At 37.7% G+C, this 21,358-nt stretch overlaps 1 protein-coding gene across 3 annotated transcripts; it reads left to right on the top strand.

Moving 5' to 3' along the window:
• Positions 1-1,216: 1,216 nt before the first annotated feature.
• LOC137190027 (E3 ubiquitin-protein ligase DTX3L-like) lies at positions 1,217-19,982 on the top strand. Of its 3 annotated transcripts, XR_010929887.1 has the most exons (6): positions 1,217-1,317; positions 6,420-7,436; positions 10,806-11,839; positions 12,936-13,024; positions 13,177-16,111; positions 17,715-17,856. XR_010929887.1 is itself a non-coding variant. In XM_067600064.1 (4 exons), exons 1-4 carry the CDS (start codon positions 1,312-1,314, stop codon positions 18,227-18,229), a joined length of 1,311 nt encoding a protein of 436 aa, XP_067456165.1. In that variant the 5' UTR covers positions 1,217-1,311; the 3' UTR covers positions 18,230-19,982. The 3 variants fall into 3 exon arrangements, 1 of the variants encoding a protein (XP_067456165.1); XR_010929881.1 differs by having other exon boundaries at positions 10,806-13,024; XM_067600064.1 differs by lacking the exons at positions 10,806-11,839; positions 12,936-13,024; positions 13,177-16,111 and adding an exon at positions 18,160-19,982 and having other exon boundaries at positions 17,715-17,932.
• Positions 19,983-21,358: the final 1,376 nt, after the last annotated feature.

Raw genomic sequence — 21,358 nt, 5'->3', positions numbered from 1 at the left:
TTACAGCTATGTGATTGGCCATCTGAAATTCACGTTTAAAAAAGAGCAGATTACACCAAATCGTGGCCTTTTAAACATGACTTGATTTCCCTAAAAAAGAAAAAACAACAACTCAAAAGTGCCAGTAGATTATGTGATGTATGCTATAAGGTTGAACACCACTGTGATTGGTTGTTTTGGTTTTGTTGTGCAATCCCAATGGTTTCAATGCCTACAGCCAGAGATAAAAGAAAAGAAGGAAAAAATATATTTGCAGAACCAGCAGTGAAAAGCAACATAGCCTACAAAACAGTGTAAAAACTGCAAGTGTAGAAACTTTGTTATATAGTTACAGAAAAAGCATTTTGGTGTCTCATTAGATCATACAGCCTGTAACCTTTCACTTAGTTATTCCTGGCATAGCATTCTGTTGTTATGCTTAATGTAACACAATTAGGAAAGATTAGATACTGGCTTATAGACTTTGACACATGTTCCCTTTGTCCATTTGACTGAATAAAAGCGGTGGAAGAAGTACTCAAATCCCTTACTAAAGTAAAAGTGAGGCAATGTAAAATACTCTATTACAAGTAAAAGTCCTGCATGAAAAATCCTCCTACAGTAAAAGTACATAAATATTATGAGCTTGATGTAGTTTAAGTATTGCAGTAAAAGTAGTGGTTTGGTCCCTCTGACTGATATATTATTATATATGACATCATCAGATTATTAATACTGAAGAATCAGTGTGTAAGCCACTGATTTCATCTTTAACAATGTGTTGTATTTTAAAAGCTTGTTATATTATTCATTGTCTCAAATCTTCATCTGAAAAGTAACTAAAGCTGTCAAATAAATGTAGTGGAGTAGAAAGTACAATATTTCCCTCTGAAGGGTAGTGGAAGTATAAAGTGGCATCAAGTAAAGTACAAGTACCTTAAAATTGTACTTAAGTACAGTATACTTGATTAAATGTAGTTATTTTCCACCACTACCGAATAAGGACAGGACAGTATTTAACAGAGGAAAGGGATTTCTCCTAATTTATGACCCATATGTGTGTTTTCAAAACCAAATGAATGTAACCACAACTGTCAAATAAATGAGTTTATGTACTTAGTTACTTTTCGCCACTATGTAGATATCACAGGTTTTGTGATGGCCTGCGACTGATATCTTTTTTTGTGGTTTTTATGTTGATTGTTATTTCCTTGGTTACCGAAAGGGCTCGCTGAAAGACACGTGGTGATCGTTGAAAGTGAAACTGAAAAGCAGACAGGTCTTCACGGCGATCAGAGAAATAGTTGTGATGTTTTAGCGGACGTCTGCAGCATGGAGGTAGGTTTCATAGGCTATATATTTAAAACAGTTTTTACCAGGCTAAAAGAAGGTGAGGTATGGAAGCAGGAATGGATTTTATGGTCGGTGTAGGAAATGTTTTACCCATCTGATAGGTCATTTCCTTTGTTGTTGTTTTTCTGAAAGAACGTAGCAAACAGCTGCGATTTCGTGTCTCTCTGATTTAGTCACAAAAGCAAACTACTACCTATGACATGTTTGATTTTCGGCTGAAGAAGTGCGCTATTTGGTTTTGGCTTTTCCTTCAACCGCGTTCACATTCATACAATGTAAATGCATAGAGATGCTGGCTTGTTCATAGCTCAGTAGTCGGTGTTGCAGAAACCGCAAATGCGCTTTGCCTAGGCTATTATTGCTTTCCATTACGTGGTACACTGATACACGACGCTGAACTTGGCTTCTTAATCACAGTCTCTTATTGGAATGTTCCGGTCCACAATAAATGTGGTATAACGCCTTTAGATGGCGTTGTTCAGTCATTTTCAAACTATTTCATGAACTGAAAAATGTAACCAATACGGGGAAGATGAATTGAGAATGAATCATAGAATGAAATGGTCTTTAACTGATTTATAATCCTAATTTTGATAATTTTAACTGTAGCATTTTCTTCTTATTGCCTTTATTCATGGTAAACTGATTTTCAGTCTTGTTGCTATTTCTGCCTATTTGCTCTGGTCCTACCTGCTCAGTATCAATAACAATAATAAGTCGCAAGAAACCAATACATGACACGGGACATCATAAGGTATCATTATCCTGAGGGTATCACGCTGTTACAGTCACAACCACCAGCAAGCATGTCCCCGAGAATGAGTAAGGAGCTGCTCAGAGAAAAGCCCCAGCAACAAACTGTCCTGTTGGTGTTTTCCAGTGTTACATTATACGACAAAGCAAAAAGAAAGTAATGGACCCGAAAGCTAAAAGAAAAGCAAAGAGTGTGTTCTGACTGAGCACTTTTGGAAACCAAGTTTGTGTAAGAGTACTTTTTAGGGCCCTGTTTTAACGATCTAAAGCGCATGGTTTGAAGCGCATGGCGCAATTGCATTTAGGGTGTGTATAAATCCACTTTTGCTGTTTTAACGGCGGAAAAATGGTCGCTGCGCCAGGCGCATGGTTCAAAGGGGTTGTCCATAGTCTCCTAATTAATCATGGGTGTTTTCGGCGTAACATGTAATAAACCAATCACAGTGTCATCTCCCATTCCCTTTAAGAGCCAGGTGCGCTTGTACCTTGGCAGATTGCTATTATGACGGCGCATTTGCCAAGTAGTAAGAAGGAGCGCTTCTCTGCAGAGGTAACGGATGTGCTCGTGTGCAAATTTATCTTCGTTTGGTTTTTGAAAAGGTTTTTTTTTTTTAACTTCAGCTTTGGTTTCTTTAAAATCGTTTTGTTCAGTCATGGAGTAACAGGTCAAATCAGCAGGGTTTTAATGGCTGAAAGTATGGAAACCTGATAGATGTATACTCTCAAAAATGTTAAAGAATATTTGATAAATATTGTTCAAAAATTAAATTTAATTTTAATCATGTAAAGACTCATCAACACAGTTATCAGGTCTTGATCAACTCTCCAAGATTTATTTCCTTCTTTAGTTTAATCATTGTTTCCACCTCATGTGTTCCTCATGTCATCATGTATTGATGCAGCAGGAAAGTCAATCTGTGTCTGATATGTTGTTTAAATACCTACAACTATTCCCACAATTTGGTCAAATAATTAAACAATTTAATCCGTCATTACTGCGATTAGTCAATTCTGATAAATATTATGACTAAGCATTATGACATGTATTTTCTTTTAAATATGTTAATATACACAATAATAATATTTCATTGTTACCTTTTGCATGTTTGTGCGCTGCTGCGCGTCCTGTGTGTGTAACAAGCAGAGTGTATGTTTTGCACCCGCCTGTGTAGGTGCATATTACTGTTCTGATAATGTGCCCTTAAAATAACAGTGAAACATTGCGCCATTGACTTTAGACCAGGTTTTTGTTGGTCAATAGCGCAATCGGTCTCTGCTGCCTCAAGATAGCAATGCGCCGTCAACGTGCCTGACCGCACCTTACTTTTAGACTAACACACAGGCCATTGCTATTTTAACAACGTGGGCGCTGGACGGGAAAATGACAACTGCGTCGGTCTTAAAATAACAAAGACATTTGCGCTGTATTTGGAGCCGCTTTGCGCCAGGCAGAAGATAGGGCCCTTAGTGTCATGTAATACTTGAAGGCTGTTGCACAACAAAGAGTTTACATTTAGAGGATTTAACTTGATTTTTGTATAATTTCTTTATTAGAATGAGTTTTCTGTTTGCATCCCATACACTTCTTGGTCATTTTTCACATTCTGAATCCACTTAGGTGAAATCCTATCAGAAATTTAAGTTTAAGATAACTTTGAAATTCAAATATATTAACTTGATTCATATTGTGTTATATATCAATATCAGCTGATATGGAAAAAGATAAGCAAAACATTTTTGCCATGTCATCCAGCCCTATATGATGGTATCACTCACTATATGTATGATATATACATATAAACTGAATTGTTTCAACACTTCACTGAGACTTAAATGAGACAAAAATCCAACATGCTATATAGTAGTATATATCATTAGAAAATTTGTGATCTTCCACTATTGTGAGTTTAAACAATGTTTGATCACACAACAGGGTTTGTAAAAAAAAAAAAAAAAAAAAAAAAAGCCTGGTTAGGGTTAAGTTAGGGTTAAGGGTGAATTTGGAGTCTTTTGCCACATTTCACTTCCAGTAAATTAAATATTGCAAGCTTCAGCCCTCTACCAGAACATCTTACCATAATGCATCTTGAAGAATCACGGTAAGATTGCCCAAATTAGTTGGTCATTTCATGACATACCTGACAATAGAGAATGCACTTCCTGTGAAAGAAAATGTGTGTAAATGCTGACAGCTGAAATAAAGTGAAAAGCAATGCTGGAAATACAGAAATCTGCAGGAATTTTTTAAAATCTTGTAGCTCCACCTACAGGTGAAATTGTATCAAATGTTGCAGACTTGTTCAGCATCCCCATCTGTACAAATCTGCTGAACTTGGTTATCCTGGAAAACTACATTTAAGAGATGTGGCAGTTGATAAGTAGTATGGTGGTTTTTAACTAATGGCCACAGGGTGGTTCTGTTGGTGCCATGCTTCAACATGCAGTGCACATTCTCATACCAGATCTTGCATACCAAGTTTCTTTTTATTAAAGACAACAGAACTGTGAAATATCATGTTATAATATTACAGTAGCGCCCCTTGTGGGCAGAATTGTATCAAATGTTACACACTTGTGCAGTGTAGTACAAGTGTGTAATATTACATACAATGTACAACATTCCCAAATTTGGTTGTAATCCAATTCAGTATTGAAGAGTTAATAAAGCATCTTTAATCTTTACAATATTTGCACAGTGTGTTCCTTGGATGATGCCGATTAGACTGATAGAGGCCATGCCCATTTCCACCAGTTTGGATTTTTTCATAAACACCTAAAAAAAATTTCTGCCATTTTGGTTTATCTCGTAAACACTTGTATTGCTTCTGTTGGCACATTTTCATCATTTTTTGCTTCTGTTGGCATATTACAATATTTGCACAGTGTGTTCCTTGGATGATGCCAATTAGACTGATAGAGGCCATGCCCATTTCCACCTAAAAAAAATTTCCGCCATTTTGGATTTTTTTCGTAAACACCTAAAAAAAAAAAAAAAAAAAAAAAAAAATTCTGCCACTTTGGATTTTTTTGTAAACACATTTATTGCTTCTGTTGGCACATATTTCATCTAATCTTCACCATACATAACATATTTGGATGACCCCACACAAAACTTATGTGGTTGTTTTTTTAATCATTTCCTCATTTCATGAGGAAGTGCTCAACATATTAAAACATGGAATCAACAGTGCCACCATGTGGTCAGTTATTATGTGTTTTACGTTTTGGCTAATAACTCATGAACCATGAGGCCTATCAAAAAAATATTTGAACAGTGCCTTCCTTGGATTATGCCAAATAGACTGATATAGGGTACACCCATTTGCACCTTAAAAAGTTTTACGCCATTTTGTATTTTTTGGTGAACACATATTTTGCTTCTGTTGGCACAATCCAATCTTAACCAAACTTGGTACATACCATATTTAGATGACCTTCAAGTTAGGCTATTCCATTGTTGCTAACTTTGGAACTAACCCCCTTCACTTTTCCAGCACTTGGGGAGAGAACAGACTTGACTTTTTTAGCATTTATGAACTGTTACACTGGAGTCTGTTCTGTACATTTACTGCCAGACTGACAACTTACTGCTAACCTTTTCCTCCGCTCCGCTGGCATCCATTGTCTTCCCTACTGCTTGCTCTTTCCCACTCACTACACAAACCCATAACCTCGTTCAGGAACACAGCGCAACGCTGTGTTCCTTAACGAGGTTACGCTACCAATAGTTTCCCAGGCAACAACACAGAGGTAGACTCACGTACCGGAACAGCACTGCACAGAGACACCCAAATGGTATTGATTTCTGAATGAATGGATATTTGGCGTTATTTTTGACCTTAAAAATATTGTTTTGGCCTGGCGGGAGTTCTTGTTGTTATAATTATAGGAGAAACACTGATTCAGTAAACGTTCAGTACGTTCAGTAAAAACTCAGTAAACATTGAATATAGTTGGACCTAGCAGTCTCCATTAGGTTGGGTGAGTTCAAATTTCTGTAAACAACGGGGGTGTTTTGAATACACATTTTCACAGGTAATTTGTTAGTCTGTCCCTCCCGCCGCAGGAAATAATGTATTAATCCTGGAAGGCTGTTGATGTAGAACTTTTCGCCTTATTCGACCAATGCATACATTATCAGATGGACAAAAAACTCTTCCCTAGAAGTACTAAGCTACTTTTATGACAGTTACCTGGGTTTGGGGCCCTGATGGGACGATGTGGTGAAACATTTTTATGGAAATTTGTAAATGCAAGTAAGAGCTATGTAACATTTAGATAGAGGTACTGTATGTGTGTAGCTAAGAGCTAACAGTTTTCATTTCCTGTTACAGTTTATCAAAGACATCATTATCATCATTGATGAAGCTGATTACAAAGACCATGGAAAATTAAGAAAGATTCTTCAAGCTTACAGTCCTGAGAAAAACGGTTCCTGCTACAAAGTGAGGGGAACATATGAGGAACTAGAAAACCTTTCAATCACACTGTCAGCGGTGAGGCATTGTTCCATTCCTGCCACACATGGACTCACCTGTCAGCAGGGTGAACAGGCTTCAACTCATGTCAAATCAGTGGATGTATCTGGGGTTGTTATGGCCTACATTAAGCAAAAATGTGCAAAAGCACTTGGCAAAATTCTGGGGAACAATTTTGTCATTGAAACACAGCCTCATCAGAGCAGCCTTATCAGAACAGTGCACAATAACCCTACCAGCACAGTACAAGTAACTGTCAGACAACACCATGTCTCCACATACCATGTTCCTGCTGACTGTGTCAGACAACGATTCATAACATTCTACCAGAGAACTGCCTCCGACCTGCAGGTCACATCTGTCCCTGTGGGTTCACATGACCACAAAGAGCTGCAGAGGAGATTTCCACACCTCCTTTTTAAACCCAGCCACAAGAAATATGAAGTAACAGTGACCGGGCCTTTTGTGCACACTGCCAGATTAAAAGAGTTTCTTTTACAAAATACACCGAGCTCAAGCAAGAGTCAAGTGCACAGAGGTCCAGCTGTCTCTCCAAAGAGAAGTAACTCAGGTCCTTCACCCACACACAGCAAAGATTCTGAAGATGAATCATGTCCAATCTGTATGGAACCAATAGTAACAACAGACAAGGAGACTCTGCGATGCAAACACTCATTCTGCAGACACTGTCTGAAAACAGCTTTTGACTACAAGCCGGTCTGCCCTACATGTGGAGAGTTATACGGCCTTTTGACAGGGACACAACCAGATGGGGGCAGAATGGATGTCACCCAAAACTCTTCATCTTTGCCTGGATATGAGAGATATGGAACAATAATCATCCATTATACTATTCCAAGTGGCATCCAAAAGGTAAGACTACAGATACAACACTGAACACTTTGAGCACCAAATGTCATCCTTGACCTTAGAAACAGCAGTTTGACAAAATAACTAAAGGTCCACTAACTAGCTCTTCCAGGCTTTCAACTGCATCTCACAGTCTTCATCAGTGAATGAAGTTGTCTCAGTTGTCTTGACCAGAGAATTGAACTCTGGTCATATGATGACAGAGGGATCAACAGAGAGCACCAGAAGCATCACTGTGGGATGCTCTTACATGCCTGGACTGTCAGAGCCTTCAAGTGACAAGGAGTCCGAACTTACCACAAACCATTCAACATCTTTAGATCTCTTCTTGTTAACCTTAAAGACAGATTTTTTACATGTATGTTTGTGCATAACAAAAGACTGCAGAAAGGAAAAGTAACAGCAGAGTGTGGGAGGAAAAGAGAGATTGCAACACGGAGCTATGCATCCTTGTATTTAAAATCATTCTGTCCAAAGTCTGACTAAAATTAACACAAAGGAGCGTCGATAGGCCTAAAAAAGTTTGTTACCACCATTAAAAATTTGACTATTTTTGTTCAGTTCATACATTTTTGCTCTGTGTGTCTGCCTGCCTGAAAAAAATAGACTTATCAGTACAGTTACAATAAGCAAATCATATGTCCAAAATAAGGTTGGAGGTAAAGGAGAAGTCTGGTTATTGATCTCCTGCAGATATACAGTAACTTGGTCACTACGGTGCATGTTTTGCACTGAGTAGATCAAGGAGGACATTCACATCCAACGTCACAGAGCATCTTTGTACAGAAACTGGGGTTACCATCTCCCCCCATATACAAGCACCTATTATCATTTTAAAGAGGAAGTGTGAAGAACACTTAGGCCATGTGATAACAACTGAGTCAACTCCACCCACTGATGAAGACTGTGAGATGCAGTTGATACCAGAAAAATTAAGTGTATCTTGATTTAAAATTATTTAATCTTCAATTAGATATATTTTATTTACATACATACAACATAGCTAGCTCACATTTGTTAGAATAAAACCTGAGTATCACTACAAACAATCAAACCATGGCATAAAATGACAACCTGTACTGACGAGTCTCAACAAAGCTTTTATTATGAAGACCAGGAGCTGCTCACGGTAGGGGGGGCCTCCAGGGGTGACTAATATGCTTTGTTTTAGCAGCGCAGGGACCAAAGTGTCACGGAAAGGCTGAATGGAGAGGCTAAAAGGAATAGGAAAAGGAAAAGCAGCAAGGAAATGAAAATGCAAATGGGAAAAGGAATTGCCCCTTTAAATGCCTAGATAAATAGGTTGATTGTAGCTGCACTCCAGAGCGACCCATAGGAGCATTTTCTAATATGACACCTCTATAGGTAGTAAGCATAAAAAATAATTGTGTTTAAACCACTTAGTTAGGGTTAGGGAAAGATCATGCTTTTGGTTAAAATGATCACTTGAAACAGGGTATTCCTTAAAGTTATGCAACCTTCGTCCTCATGGCAACAGTCATGGCAACAGTAAGCACTATGACAATTCTGCCTTGAGGGCTTCTGCTGGTATCTCATCCGGCCCTTCTGCCTTACCTCCTCTCAAGGCCATAATAGCCTTCCTAAGTTCCATCTTGGGGCAGGGGTGGGGGTTGCAGTTTATCTCCAGCAGGTTTGGGGCTGGTGGAATCTCTGCTGTTATTCAAAGGGGCTGTCTGTTGAGCTGCTATTCTTAAGTGTTCAGTCCATCTCTGAAGTTGATCTTTCCTGATTGTGAGGAGTGTGCCTTTTTTGTCCTTAATGTGTACTTGTGCTTGTTTGTGGTTATATATAGTTCCTTCAGATTGTTTTTTCCTGCTGCATCTTTTGCCTGCTGTGCCAAATCCTTGTTGTACTACTTTTTGTCCCTTCTGACACTTTTCTTCACAGCTTTGTTTGCTGCCTCATATTCATTCTGTGCTGATGCCTTTTTTGTTCTAGCTTTACTTCTATTTAGTACCTTCTTTTTACCTTCTCTCACTCACTTTTTTGTATGTTTCTGTGGATAGCCAGGGTTTGGTTGTCTTTTCTCTCCCTACTATTTCTTCACGTCTTCTCCTCGTTCTTGTAGTGCTTGAAACCAGTTGTGTAATGTAACTTGGTATTGTTCTGAAGTGCCTATATCTCGAAATTACTGTACACTGAATTTGACTCTTCCTTCCCTGGGGTTCATGCATTTCAGTTTCAGCTGTGTCCTCAATATGAGTAGGTGATGTTCAGACCCAGTGACAGCTCACCTTTTTACTCTGACATCCAGCAGTGTGTGCCTAAATTTCAGGTTGATGCAAATGTGGCTGATCTCATTTTGAGATGAAATTTTGCTGTAATGATCCTTGATTTGATGGGTCTTCTTGGATAGCATAAACCCTACTCCCTCTGTATGTGCACAAGATAGAAGGAACACAGCAGGGCATGGATGTCTTCTTTCCCATCTGCTCTGTTGTAGCTTGTAGCTTTATTTTCTCTCTTATAACATCTACATAATATTCTATCCTCCTGAGACCGAGCAATTCATTTATGTCCATTCTAGTGGACATTAACTTTTTGCTCATATCTCTCATACTATACATGTCACTCTATTAAGTCCTGTTGTTCCTTAAAGAGGACAACTGAGGCTTTAAAGTGACATATCATGTGGGGGGGGTGTGACCTTGCCAACTTGCCTGTGCCTGTCTTTCCAAAATGGCTGTCATCACAACTAGCACATTTTATGGAAAAAAGAAAGGTAAGCCTGGTATTCATAATTACACATTTTTTAATGTTATATTTTGATTGTTTTGAGTAAATAAACATCTCAGGAATATTTTTTCAGAGCAGAGCTTATTTATTTTCATTTGTAAAACAGCTAATTTATAAATGTACTCTGTGCTGGACATCAGGACTTTGTACTTATGTTTGTTTCACATTTTTTTAGTGGACAGCTCTATGACAGACACAGAGAGGATTCTTAAGAGAATCATTGAGGGAGATTCAGACATAGATCTATCAGAGGATGAGAGTCCAGTGAGAGAGGTGAGGCTGAAAGCTAAGATGAGGAGGACCCAGATGAGGTGGACAAAGACAGATGATGTGTGCCTATTGTCCTCTGTGGGCCAAAACTAACACGTGGGGCTCTGAGGTTTTTAATCAGAGCAAAAATGGAGGGATAACCTACAGAGATGTGTTCCAGGAAAGAGATCCAAACTGTTTTTTTAACCTAAATGAACAATTAATGTGGAAAAAATGTTAAATTAATTAGAAGGATGGACATATGAAACTAAGTGCAAAAGTGTTCTCAAGTGAACTTACCCTTTAACATTTTGATAACATGTTAATTGTGTTAAATTATTGTGTGTGCTTTGTCTTTCTCCTAAGGTTCAAGCCTCTGTTATAAGAATGCAGAATTACACTAGATAATGCTGCCCTAAGCTGCACAGACTGGAGCCCACTGCAGTGCTGCCAGCAGTACATTGATGAACAATTAAGTCAGCATCTGTCTGTCTTCACCAACCAGCGCATGGTACAAGATTCAGGCTGCAGCTTGAACACAATACCAGAAGAGATCAAGACCCTTTTCAGAATCTCAGTGTACATGGCATGCCTTGGATACCCAAGAATTAAAATGTATTGGGCTGCCAAAACTAGAGTCCCAATTATAACTGATTCCATGACACAAGATCATTTTTACAAGATCAGATCTACGCTGAAAGTGGTTAATGATCTGGATGTGGTTCAGGTGAAATGGTGAAGTTAATACAAAAGAATGGAAAATCTACATTTGCTATTTGTTTTGTATGTCATGTTGTATTTTAGGATTCCAGTGGATCTTTCCATGTAAAAACTTTACTTTAAAGGTCCAGTGTGCAGTATTTAGTAACATCTAAAAGAACAGACTTGGTAAAAATTGAATAGATTATTTATAAGTATATCTTAATTAGTGTCTAATCAGCTGAAAATAAAAATTGTGTTTTTGTTACCTTAGAAATAAGCCCTTTATATTTACATGGGAGCGGGTCCCCCTCCACGGTGGCCGCCATGCTGCATCGCCATGTTTCTACAGTAGCGCAGAACGGACAAACCTAACACTGGCTCCAGTGAGGGCTTTACGTGTTTTAGATTCAGTGGGTGACTACCGGAAATGCACCGGTTTTAAAACGAAGAGGAAGAACGGACCAAACATTTTGTATTGTGAGAAGTTTTTGAAACCAAAATCTGATAAATGGAGGATCATACTTATTTAGAAAATCACAGGAGCGTGAATTGTCATCATCAAAGAAACGAAAACACGAAGAAGCTAAACGAAATTCGGACAAGCAAAGGCATAAAACAAGGATAAATCCAGATGGAAATTCCTGATGAGAGAAATGTTTGCAGACTAACACCGAAGTTTCCTGTTTACTGCTGGACAGGTAAGAGTGTAATGTATATTTACTTTACCCCGCTGGTAATGGTCCAAAACCTAGATGATGTACAGTGTTTATTAGCAGTACATTAGTTTCCCTGAAAAGAAACGCCGCCACGTAACATTAAATATTAGCACACTTTAGCCTCAGTTTGTGCCTCTCACGGAGCTGGTGGTCTGATAAGAGACGACAGGGAGGCAACGTTGTGCTAATAACCCAACGATTTATTCATTTTCTGTGGCAGTAAGACAACACATTGACTGATAACTAAGATATTTAGCGCTGGTGATGTGCTAAAGACAGTAAGTCAGAGTAATGAGTTATAATGTAATAATGGAGAAGAAGTCTGCTCATCACCAAGTTAATTCATCCTGTGAATTTATATTTATATTTTTCACAGTGCTCCATGATTTCATTGTTTGCTCCTAATTTGTCATTTAGGAGCACATGTACACATTGGGGGGCTTATAGTTAGCTTAGTTAAAGTTAGCTTATAGTCCAACACAAGTAATTTCCCCGTTTCAATGTTGAAAAACATGTAATTGCTACCAGAGTTTTAATTTTACATTTATCAGTCAGAAGTGGAATTTTTCTGTTATTTATTTTGGTTTGTTTATCCAGGCCAGCCAAGGCTCCCAGCATCTTAGGACATAACATAATGTATTACAAGGGTTTGTGACTGTGTCATGTAGCGCTTATTTTCTTGATGTTGCTGTTGTTTCTCCCTCTATGAGAGAGGCCCTGTGGCATTGATGCATGGTATTGCCTTTATCTCGATCCTAAAGTGACTGTGTAATAGGTCAGGGGTATTTCACCATGTGCCATTGATGGCTGGGAGTACGTTGGTTTTCATTACAACCAAAGACAACAAAAGTTGATTTCACTGAATAGCTACTTGTCTCTGGCTGAAAGTGTGTTAATCAATTAAATAATTTTATCTAGTCTGTTGTTGGGATGAAAATCTGCATGGAATAAGGTTGAACAGTTTCTGGTGAACACATTAGATAGATAGATAGATAGATAGATAGATAGATAGATAGATAGATAGATAGATGATTTATAATAGTAAGTTCATTCATTTGTGCTGTTTTATTTTTCTCAGGCACTATGGGTTGGCATTATTCACCATGTCTGTGACATTCACACCCGCCATATCAGAAGTATTGCAGACACAAGTCAGGAGAGGTTCAGGTAAGTGATACACATTTGTTTGTCCATGTAGCATATTAACTTACCCTGTAAGTCCTACTCTCGGTTAAATAGCACTATTTTCACATGTACAACTGTATAAAATGTATGAAATAGTAAATTATCTCTATGTGTAATGGTACTGTCTTCCACAGAAGCAGTTTTCCATGCAGCTGCTGCTATACACACAGCTCCTTGAGCAGACGAGGAACAGCAATGCCAGTGAATCATGGGTGTTGTTCCTGCCATGAGAGCATTTTCATCCAGAGCAGTAAATTCAATACCTTTGGTGTGGTATTGGTCTGACCCTTGTCAGCTATTATATGTGCAGCAATTTGACTGCTGGAAGGTGATCAGATAAGTTTAATCACACTGCTATTCTGTCTTTATCAGAATCAACTCTGAGGAACACAGAATAAGCTGTCAAAATGTTTGTTTGAACAGTAAAAGCTGCATGTTTATGTTATCTTTATATTGTCCAGATTGAAAAGGATGTCCAAAAATGTTTCTGTTAAATAAAATATATTTTTATTACAAATGTCATTATTTTTAGTGTTGTTTTTTATATTTTTATTTTGTGGTTCAAACTAGTGAATTACAGTTAACATAACCTGAAGTGGCAATGAAAATTAATCCATAACATGTACTACAGTGCCCTGTTCTGAGGATCAGTGGTATTCCAACTTCACTACTGTTTTATGTTGCTTTATAAATATAAATAATGACAATATAAATTAATGATGGAAGTGGTAATGACAATATACTGACTGCAGGGAAGTACTGTCATTGTATAAGTATATATTAATATGTTTATCATTGCAATTATCACAGCACATCTGTTGAATATCTTATTTGGTACACTTGCACATTTAAGTTGAACAAATGTGAATATATAAACAAAAAGTTCAATAATTATCCAGAAAATATATAAATATAGAAAATGTATAGAACAAGTATAAAACAAATAAAATATCAGAAATGTAACAAATAAATATGAGATTATTTGATGCCTTGATGATGAACAGGCAGGTGTGTGAGTACCTGAGATACTGTGTGGACGTTCCAGAGGACCTGGAGGGAAACTCAGAGGCCAGGTGTGAAACCAATGTGATGTCTTTGGAGGACCAGGGAACTTGTCCCTGATCCTTCAAACACAGCAACTGGGGATGACAAGTTGGTTTCCCTGGCCTAAAGAGCCATGTTGTCAATAGATGAAATGTCTATAGGCAGCATAACGGTACTCCTGGTTGTCATCCTCAGGCTTCCTGGTTTGGCCAAATACCATAATGTCCTCCCAGTACCACCAGTGAATGCATAAAAAGCATTTTCAAGACAGTACTGGGAGAAGTGCGGTATTATTATTACACAATCTGCAGGGTACTGGCCACAGCATTTCCTCTCCTGTTCCGTAGGCATGTCTGTATGGTTACTACAAGTACACCATGGTACCCCTGGCACTCCAGCAAACAGTGGGACGCCATGCATGCACTGATGCATCATCAAGGCATCAAAAATGAACCCTGGCTGCCTCTGAAGCAGTTTACTGGTGAGCTGCCTGTGCTCCTCCAAGGTCATCACTTCAAGAAGTTTCATGATATGTTGGAAATATGGTAATGGTAGTGCAGAATATGGATTGTAGGCTGTCCAGTGTTCCCAAACATGTCTACAACAATAACATGATTTTTTTTAAAAAGTCAAAATACTGCTGCTCGATACTGTTCCTATATAGTATTTATATAATCATTCAGTAGTGTTGCTGATGTTTTCAGTAGCCTCTTTTATACAGAGAACCCGCATTATAGCCGTAAAAGGGTATCCAAGGGGAGGACATTTCTCTTCGTTTGATAAAGTTAAAAGTAAAGTTAGACTTTTCTGTCGGCTTCCTGACTCATTTTAAAAAGACGAGAGAAAGAGAGAGAGAGCAGCTGTGGTCGAGTGAGCTAGAGGGTGAATGAAGAGAGGGAGTAATGTTAGTTACGTTAGTGAGGAAGCCGGTGAATCAGATCGATAAACATTATTTTCTGATTGTTTCACAGTGGTTAGCTTCTAAAGCACAAACACACCCTCACACCTCTTCAACCCTGCAGCTGTGCGCTATGCCACCTGATTTGGTCTGAATGCGGGCTAAACAGAACAGCGAGGCGGATTACAGGCGCAGTATTCCCGCCTTGAACGGGCTGTGTAAAAGGGGCTACTGACTCACATTACACTGATAACACATCAAACTATACAGACTGCAGTAATGTAAAGCACAGAGCTGCTATGTAAATCCCACTTTGTGTTGGCATTTTTAATATCATGCAGAACGGGTAGGAATATGATAAAATAATTGTATAAATAACGTCACAAACCTCAGCCGCTTCAGTCCTTTCAGACGGTTTCCAGCCTCTTCCCCTGCTTCCACGGTGTCGGTGTTCGCTCTCCTCCCTCGCCTGGCCCAGCAGAACCGCTAACTCGCCCTCTTTCTCGCTCTCTTCCTCCTCCTCTAACCTCCAGAACTTGACTCTGCAAACAGATAATAAAATATGTAACTTTATCCTGCCAACGCTATCTCACTATCAATAATGCCTAACATTAGAATAAAATAATGTAAGTTTTGTTTACAGTGTACGTGTTGTCACTTGTGAGCTATAACCTATAGTATTATAGACTAAATAATTAAATACATCTTCATCTCATCGCTTGATTTGTTAGAAATGCTCAAAGTTGTCGTGGATGACATCTTCAGCAAATAGCCTCTTGTCCTTGAAGGCCACCGTAGCTTCTGGAATCTCTCCAAAGTCTTAGGGAGGGGAGGGGTGAGCGGCAGAGTGCTTCAATCTAGAACCTCACCGTTAGAGGCCGCTAAATACACACATATTACACACTGGACCTTTAAATGTTTCATGTTTGAGAACAATGAAACAAAATTTGAAAAAAAATTAAGTTTTAACATTTTTTTCTTTGCAAGGTGTTTTTTACCACCCAAACACTTAATTTATGTAAAAAAAATTAAAAAAACATTTTTTTTCCTGGGTCTCAGGAGGCTATGGAATGCAGTTTGTGTGTCCTGTCCAGTGGCTTCAAAGATAACATGGGGAAGATTTGTCCGTGAGTTGCCAGGTCCTTTGTCAAATCTGAACAGTGCAGGTAGAATATTCATAACACATCCACATCAGGATCAACACACTCAGCATGGCAATGTGAACCAGTGCAAATGGAAGATTCTCATGGGTCGATTTTTCTGTAGTTTACTTTAAACTACAGGTCATCATGTATTGGGGTGAACTGTCCCTTTAAGTTATTCACTTTAAAATGATCTCATCTGTTTTCAGCTACTGTTGCCTAAATATTCAGTCTTCTAACTCAGGTCTTCACCGGCAAATCACTTGAAAGAATATATTTGATTTGATCTATTGATTGGGACACTGTGCAGTTTTAAACATTAAAGATGCACTGTGCCGGAGTTAGCTCGAAGCTAATTTGCATCCGAAGTCCCCCACAATCAAAACATACAGCACAACAACAAACAGTACAAAGCAAAAAAAAAAAAAAAAAAAAAATCCCAAGAAAACAAACAAACTAACAAAAAAAAACACACAAAGAACACACCATACAAAACACAAAGCTACACACAACAGCACATTACATACACCCACAATGTCAATTAGAAACTAATAAGAAAACTAATAATAACTTAGTGGTCACACAGCTGATTGGTCTTTAGTACATTTCTTAGTTTGGCCTTGAATGTATTGATAGAACTACAGTTCAAGTAGGGCATTTCACTGAGTTGTGGCTTTCACAGAGAAAGCTGACTGCCCAAATGCACTGTGATGAAATGGTATATTACAATCTTGTATAGAGGATATTCTGGAGGATCTAATAGAACTTACTGAGCGAGTGTACATAAAGGCACATAGTGGAGGAGGGGCCAAACCATTTCAAATTTTATATCCTAGGCACAAATTTGAGAATAATCTAAAATTTTCAAAGCTCAGTAAATTGTTTTTCTCCAGTACCCTACACTGATGGAAATGCATTGGCTTTTTGTCCAGAGTTTTTAGAGTTTGTTTGTGTAAGGACTCAAGAGGATCATAGCATGCATAAATATCTTGGCTGCATCCAAAGAAAGACAGTTTCTAATATGTCTAAAATTTGCTAAGTTGTACTTTATGGTTTGAACTGTTTTTTTAACATGTTTCTTAAAGTTCAAATTTGGATCCAGTGTCATACCAAGATATTTAAAATCAGTAACTATGTCTCTTTCATCGCATAATCCCAACCATCAATATATACACTTCAAATTCAGTGTATCTCTCTCCGCATAGACTCCATTTACTTAGGGTCATATCATCACCAGATTGTAGTGTTTGTTCTTTGGATACAAATGGTTCTTATATTTACATAATTTGGCAGTATTTTAACGGAGGGCACTTTCAACATTTATATCCAGGATTCCAGAGAAAACTATTCCTTGTCAATCTGTTCTGCTGCTACGTAAATGAAAGTTCCTCTTTAAATCTGTCAATCACTGAGAGGAGAATATTTCTCAGGCATAATCCTTGCCTCCTTAAGTTTGAGATTGCTTATTTCTGTGTGCATGTGCCTTCATTCAAAATTGAATAACACAAACAAACAGAACAAAAGAAGAGCTAATTTCCAGCTTGACAGAACATCATTAAGCAGGCGAACCTCTACTATCTGTCTGCAGGTGGACCATCCTAACCCTGGTCAGCCATATGAAGGTGCATCTCGTACAGCCTACCTGCCAGACTCCTCAGAGGGCAGGAGGATCCTAAAACTACTGAGGCAAGCCTTTGATCAGAGACTCATCTTCACTGTTGGTCGCTCCACCACCAGTGGCAGGAACAATGCTGTCACATGGAATGATATTCACCACAAAACTTCGACACATGGAGGACCAACTCAGTAAGAACTCTTTTATTTGGTATCATAACATGATTCCTTTTTTTACATCTATGTATGTATGACAAGAGAAATTTATACTGTGTCGTAAATGTAATCATAAATACAGAAGTCTCATACTCAGATATAGTTTCACAGGAGGCACACTACAAGTATAACTGTATGGATTTTCATCATAGCTATGCAAGTGTCCGTTTGAAGTCACTGAATTTCTGTCATTGTGTTTGCAGCTATGGATACCCAGATCCTGATTATCTCAAACGAGTTCAAGATGAGCTGAAAGTCAAGGGAATTGAATGAGTCACATTAAGGTTTGACATTTGCTAAGATGACGTTTTAAAGAGACTAAATAACATGACCATCTCAAAAAGTTAGGGACAAACACCATCACATTTTCAAATGCACACACGTTTAAATGTAAGGCATTATGCCATAGTGGACTACAAACCAGGAGGGATAATGGAATTTTAATGTAATTTTATGTACTATAATTAGTCAACCATACAAAGATGTATTTTTCTGTTTTCTTTAACCATTCTATTTTTGTTAATGGGTATTCTTCTTGGATTATTGTTTGCTGACTCATTTTGTTATTTATGTTCAGATAATGTGACAATAAAAAATCTCTGCAACTATCTAAACTAACTAACTGAATATAAATAAATAATTTTAAAAAAGATTTTATATAGTCAATTTTTACTGGTCTGTTAAAGCTTTTCTGAACTTTCTGACATATAAGTAGTCTAGTTTCGTGAAGAGGCAAAGAGGTAATTGGGCTATCTTTTTACATAGTATTTAGAATTTCACATATAGCTTGTGTTTTCAATTTTAAAGTATTTTTTTCTGTCATGGCACATACACTAGTAAAATGATTTGTTGTTTGGTGTGAGGGATTTAATTTCTTCTTGTTGCCAACCATGCACTGAGCTTGGTGTTGGTTTCAGTTAATGTAGGTTAACAAATACACACATACATAGAAACCGTACACTGTAAAAAACTTGTGATTTTAACAGTAATATACTGGCCACAATTGACAAGTAACTTACTGTAAACTGAATTACTGTAAGTTACTGTAAAATAATTTACAGTAAGTTTACTGTGCTTTTATTTACAGTAGCAATGTCACTGTAAAATGGAACACAATAATTTAATGGTACTGTACTGAAAATCACAGTAAGGAAATCATAAATGTAAAATGAAACAGTAATATGATACTGTATATACTGTTGCAGTAGCTGCAAAACAGACATTTTGCAGTAAATTAGATTACTGTTATTCATATAATGCTGTAAACTTTCAAACCATACTTTTAAATTTGAATAAATGAGTACAAAACCAACTCTTTAAATGACAATCATTTGTTAACTGTTGAACAGCAACTACTACATTTACTACATTTTACTTAAAACTTATGTTTACAGAAATCTAATGGCCTTCTTCCATATGGCAGAAATACCCATGCTGAATAGTGAACTGCTGCAATTATATGTGATACACAGTGCAAATGATTTTCCCTCAGACAGGATAGCAGAACAAAATAAGTTTTGCATTTCCTGCACATGCTTCATAATAAAAGCCACACAGTGGTACACCAGTGAGAAGCTTTTAATGTGAAGTAGCAACAGCAGGAAATGTTGCATGGGCTGAAATACTGCATGGGCTTACTTAAGACAGCTTAACTTAACACAGTAAATAAGAATGTTTTCTTTTCAGTTTCCAGTTCTTATAATTTCTGAAAACATTCTACCACATCTCCTCTAGCCATAAAAGAATCAGGGACCATGTGCAACTTTCTGTCCTGTAAATATCACTCTGTAACGAAGTTTTCAAATGTTTATATTACAAACAATAGTAAATATTACAAAGACAGTGTTAAAAATCCAATATTTAAAAAGCTTGTTTAAATCTGTGGCCACAGTTAAACAAATTATCATGAAAAAAATAATATTGATGTCACTTCCTAAGCCCACTAGTTTAAGTTTTTTAAAAAAAACCCAAAAACAAACATATCAAATCACTGAACTTGAGATCTATCATATATATATAGAGAGAGAGAGAGAGAGAGAGAGAGAGAGAGAGAGCGAGAGAGAGAGAGAGAGAGAGAGAGAGAGAGAGACACTGGAAACTAGGGGTGTGCCCGAATACAAATATGTTATTCAGCAAAGCACAAATACTGGGTTTTCTATGAATATTTGTTTCATACAAATATTTTAAAAATTATTTGTTTTCAGGAAGAAAAAAAACATGCCAAATACCAGTGCACAGGTTGGTTACATCGCTATCTCAGTCTCTGTCCTCTGCACCACTGTTACATCTATCAGCAGGTCTCAATGAGAGGAGTCACATCCACTCGCTACATGACGCACATCGTCTTATTTGGACATCACTCCTGGACTTGGGGGTGTTCCGCAAAGTGCTCTCAAGAGACCCTCTGTAACCTGTTTTTCCCCTTCTCCTTTCCACAAAGTTAGGTTGTAATAAATAAGCAATAAATGAAAAGTGCAAAGCAAGAATCACCTTTGAAGTTCTTCACTATGTTACACCGTGTGCTGTCTCTGTGTTATGGGTGTATAAATAGGTAGAGGTCTGTTTGCAATGAGGTGATGAGTTAAGTTTTAGCTCAGTAGTCAGCGCAGTTGTCTATGATCTGGGAGACTCCAGTTCATGACCTGGTGTGGGGAACTCCTTTATCAGGTAGTTTATTCATGAACACTTATTGTAACACTTAAATTTTCTAAAATAAAAAGTGCAATAAACACAAAAACAGGATTTTTAAGCCTCTTTCCACTTTTATTTGAATACACATACAAATACAAATAATTTTGCTGCCTCAACAAATACAGATACAAATACAAATACTGGGCTCTCTGCACATCCCTACTAGACACTGTTATTTCCTTGAAAGAATACACTCTTGAGTACTGTGGGAGATGTAAAGTCAGCAAGTACTCAGGTGTCCATAGAGTATTTAAAATTGTGTTTGTGAATGTGTCCACTTTGCATCACAAGTCTGTTGGGCCAAAAGACTTTGGATCCTTGCAGGTCAGGAGCTGCTGCTTCATGTTCTTTAGCAAATTGAATGACAGCTATCTGCAGATGACAGAAAAATACAAATGTTTTACCATTACAGTATGTGTAATAGCCAGGCTATGATCAAAACCCATGATTTTAAGGCTGTCAAACACAAAACTAAGCTTTTGTAGAGTAGGTTACACCTAACAAGATTTTAATTACCTATGGCAACAAACTTTTAAATACATCTTAATAGCAATGTTAATCACAGGGAAAATGCAAGTGAAAAGAATCTAAAGGAAATAGGATGTGATTTAAAAATGTTGATGAGCAATACCTTTTGAACAGACTCCAGATAGAACTGACCATATAGCAAGATGTGAAGAGGACAGCCAAGGTGGTGGTGAAGTCAAGTCT

Source organism: Thunnus thynnus, chromosome 2, assembly GCF_963924715.1.
Source record: "Thunnus thynnus chromosome 2, fThuThy2.1, whole genome shotgun sequence".
NCBI lineage: Eukaryota > Metazoa > Chordata > Actinopteri > Scombriformes > Scombridae > Thunnus > Thunnus thynnus.
This window is presented reverse-complemented; position numbering and strand designations above follow the sequence as displayed.

What these genes read in the sequence shown, in the direction of transcription:
- LOC137190027 (XM_067600064.1), top strand. An exon ending in TTCCAAGTGGCATCCAAAAG is followed by an intron (nt 7,437 to 17,714) that starts GTAAGACTACAG and finishes ATCTGTCTGCAG; the next exon opens with GTGGACCATCCTAACCCTGG. An exon ending in ACACATGGAGGACCAACTCA is followed by an intron (nt 17,933 to 18,159) that starts GTAAGAACTCTT and finishes TTGTGTTTGCAG; the next exon opens with CTATGGATACCCAGATCCTG.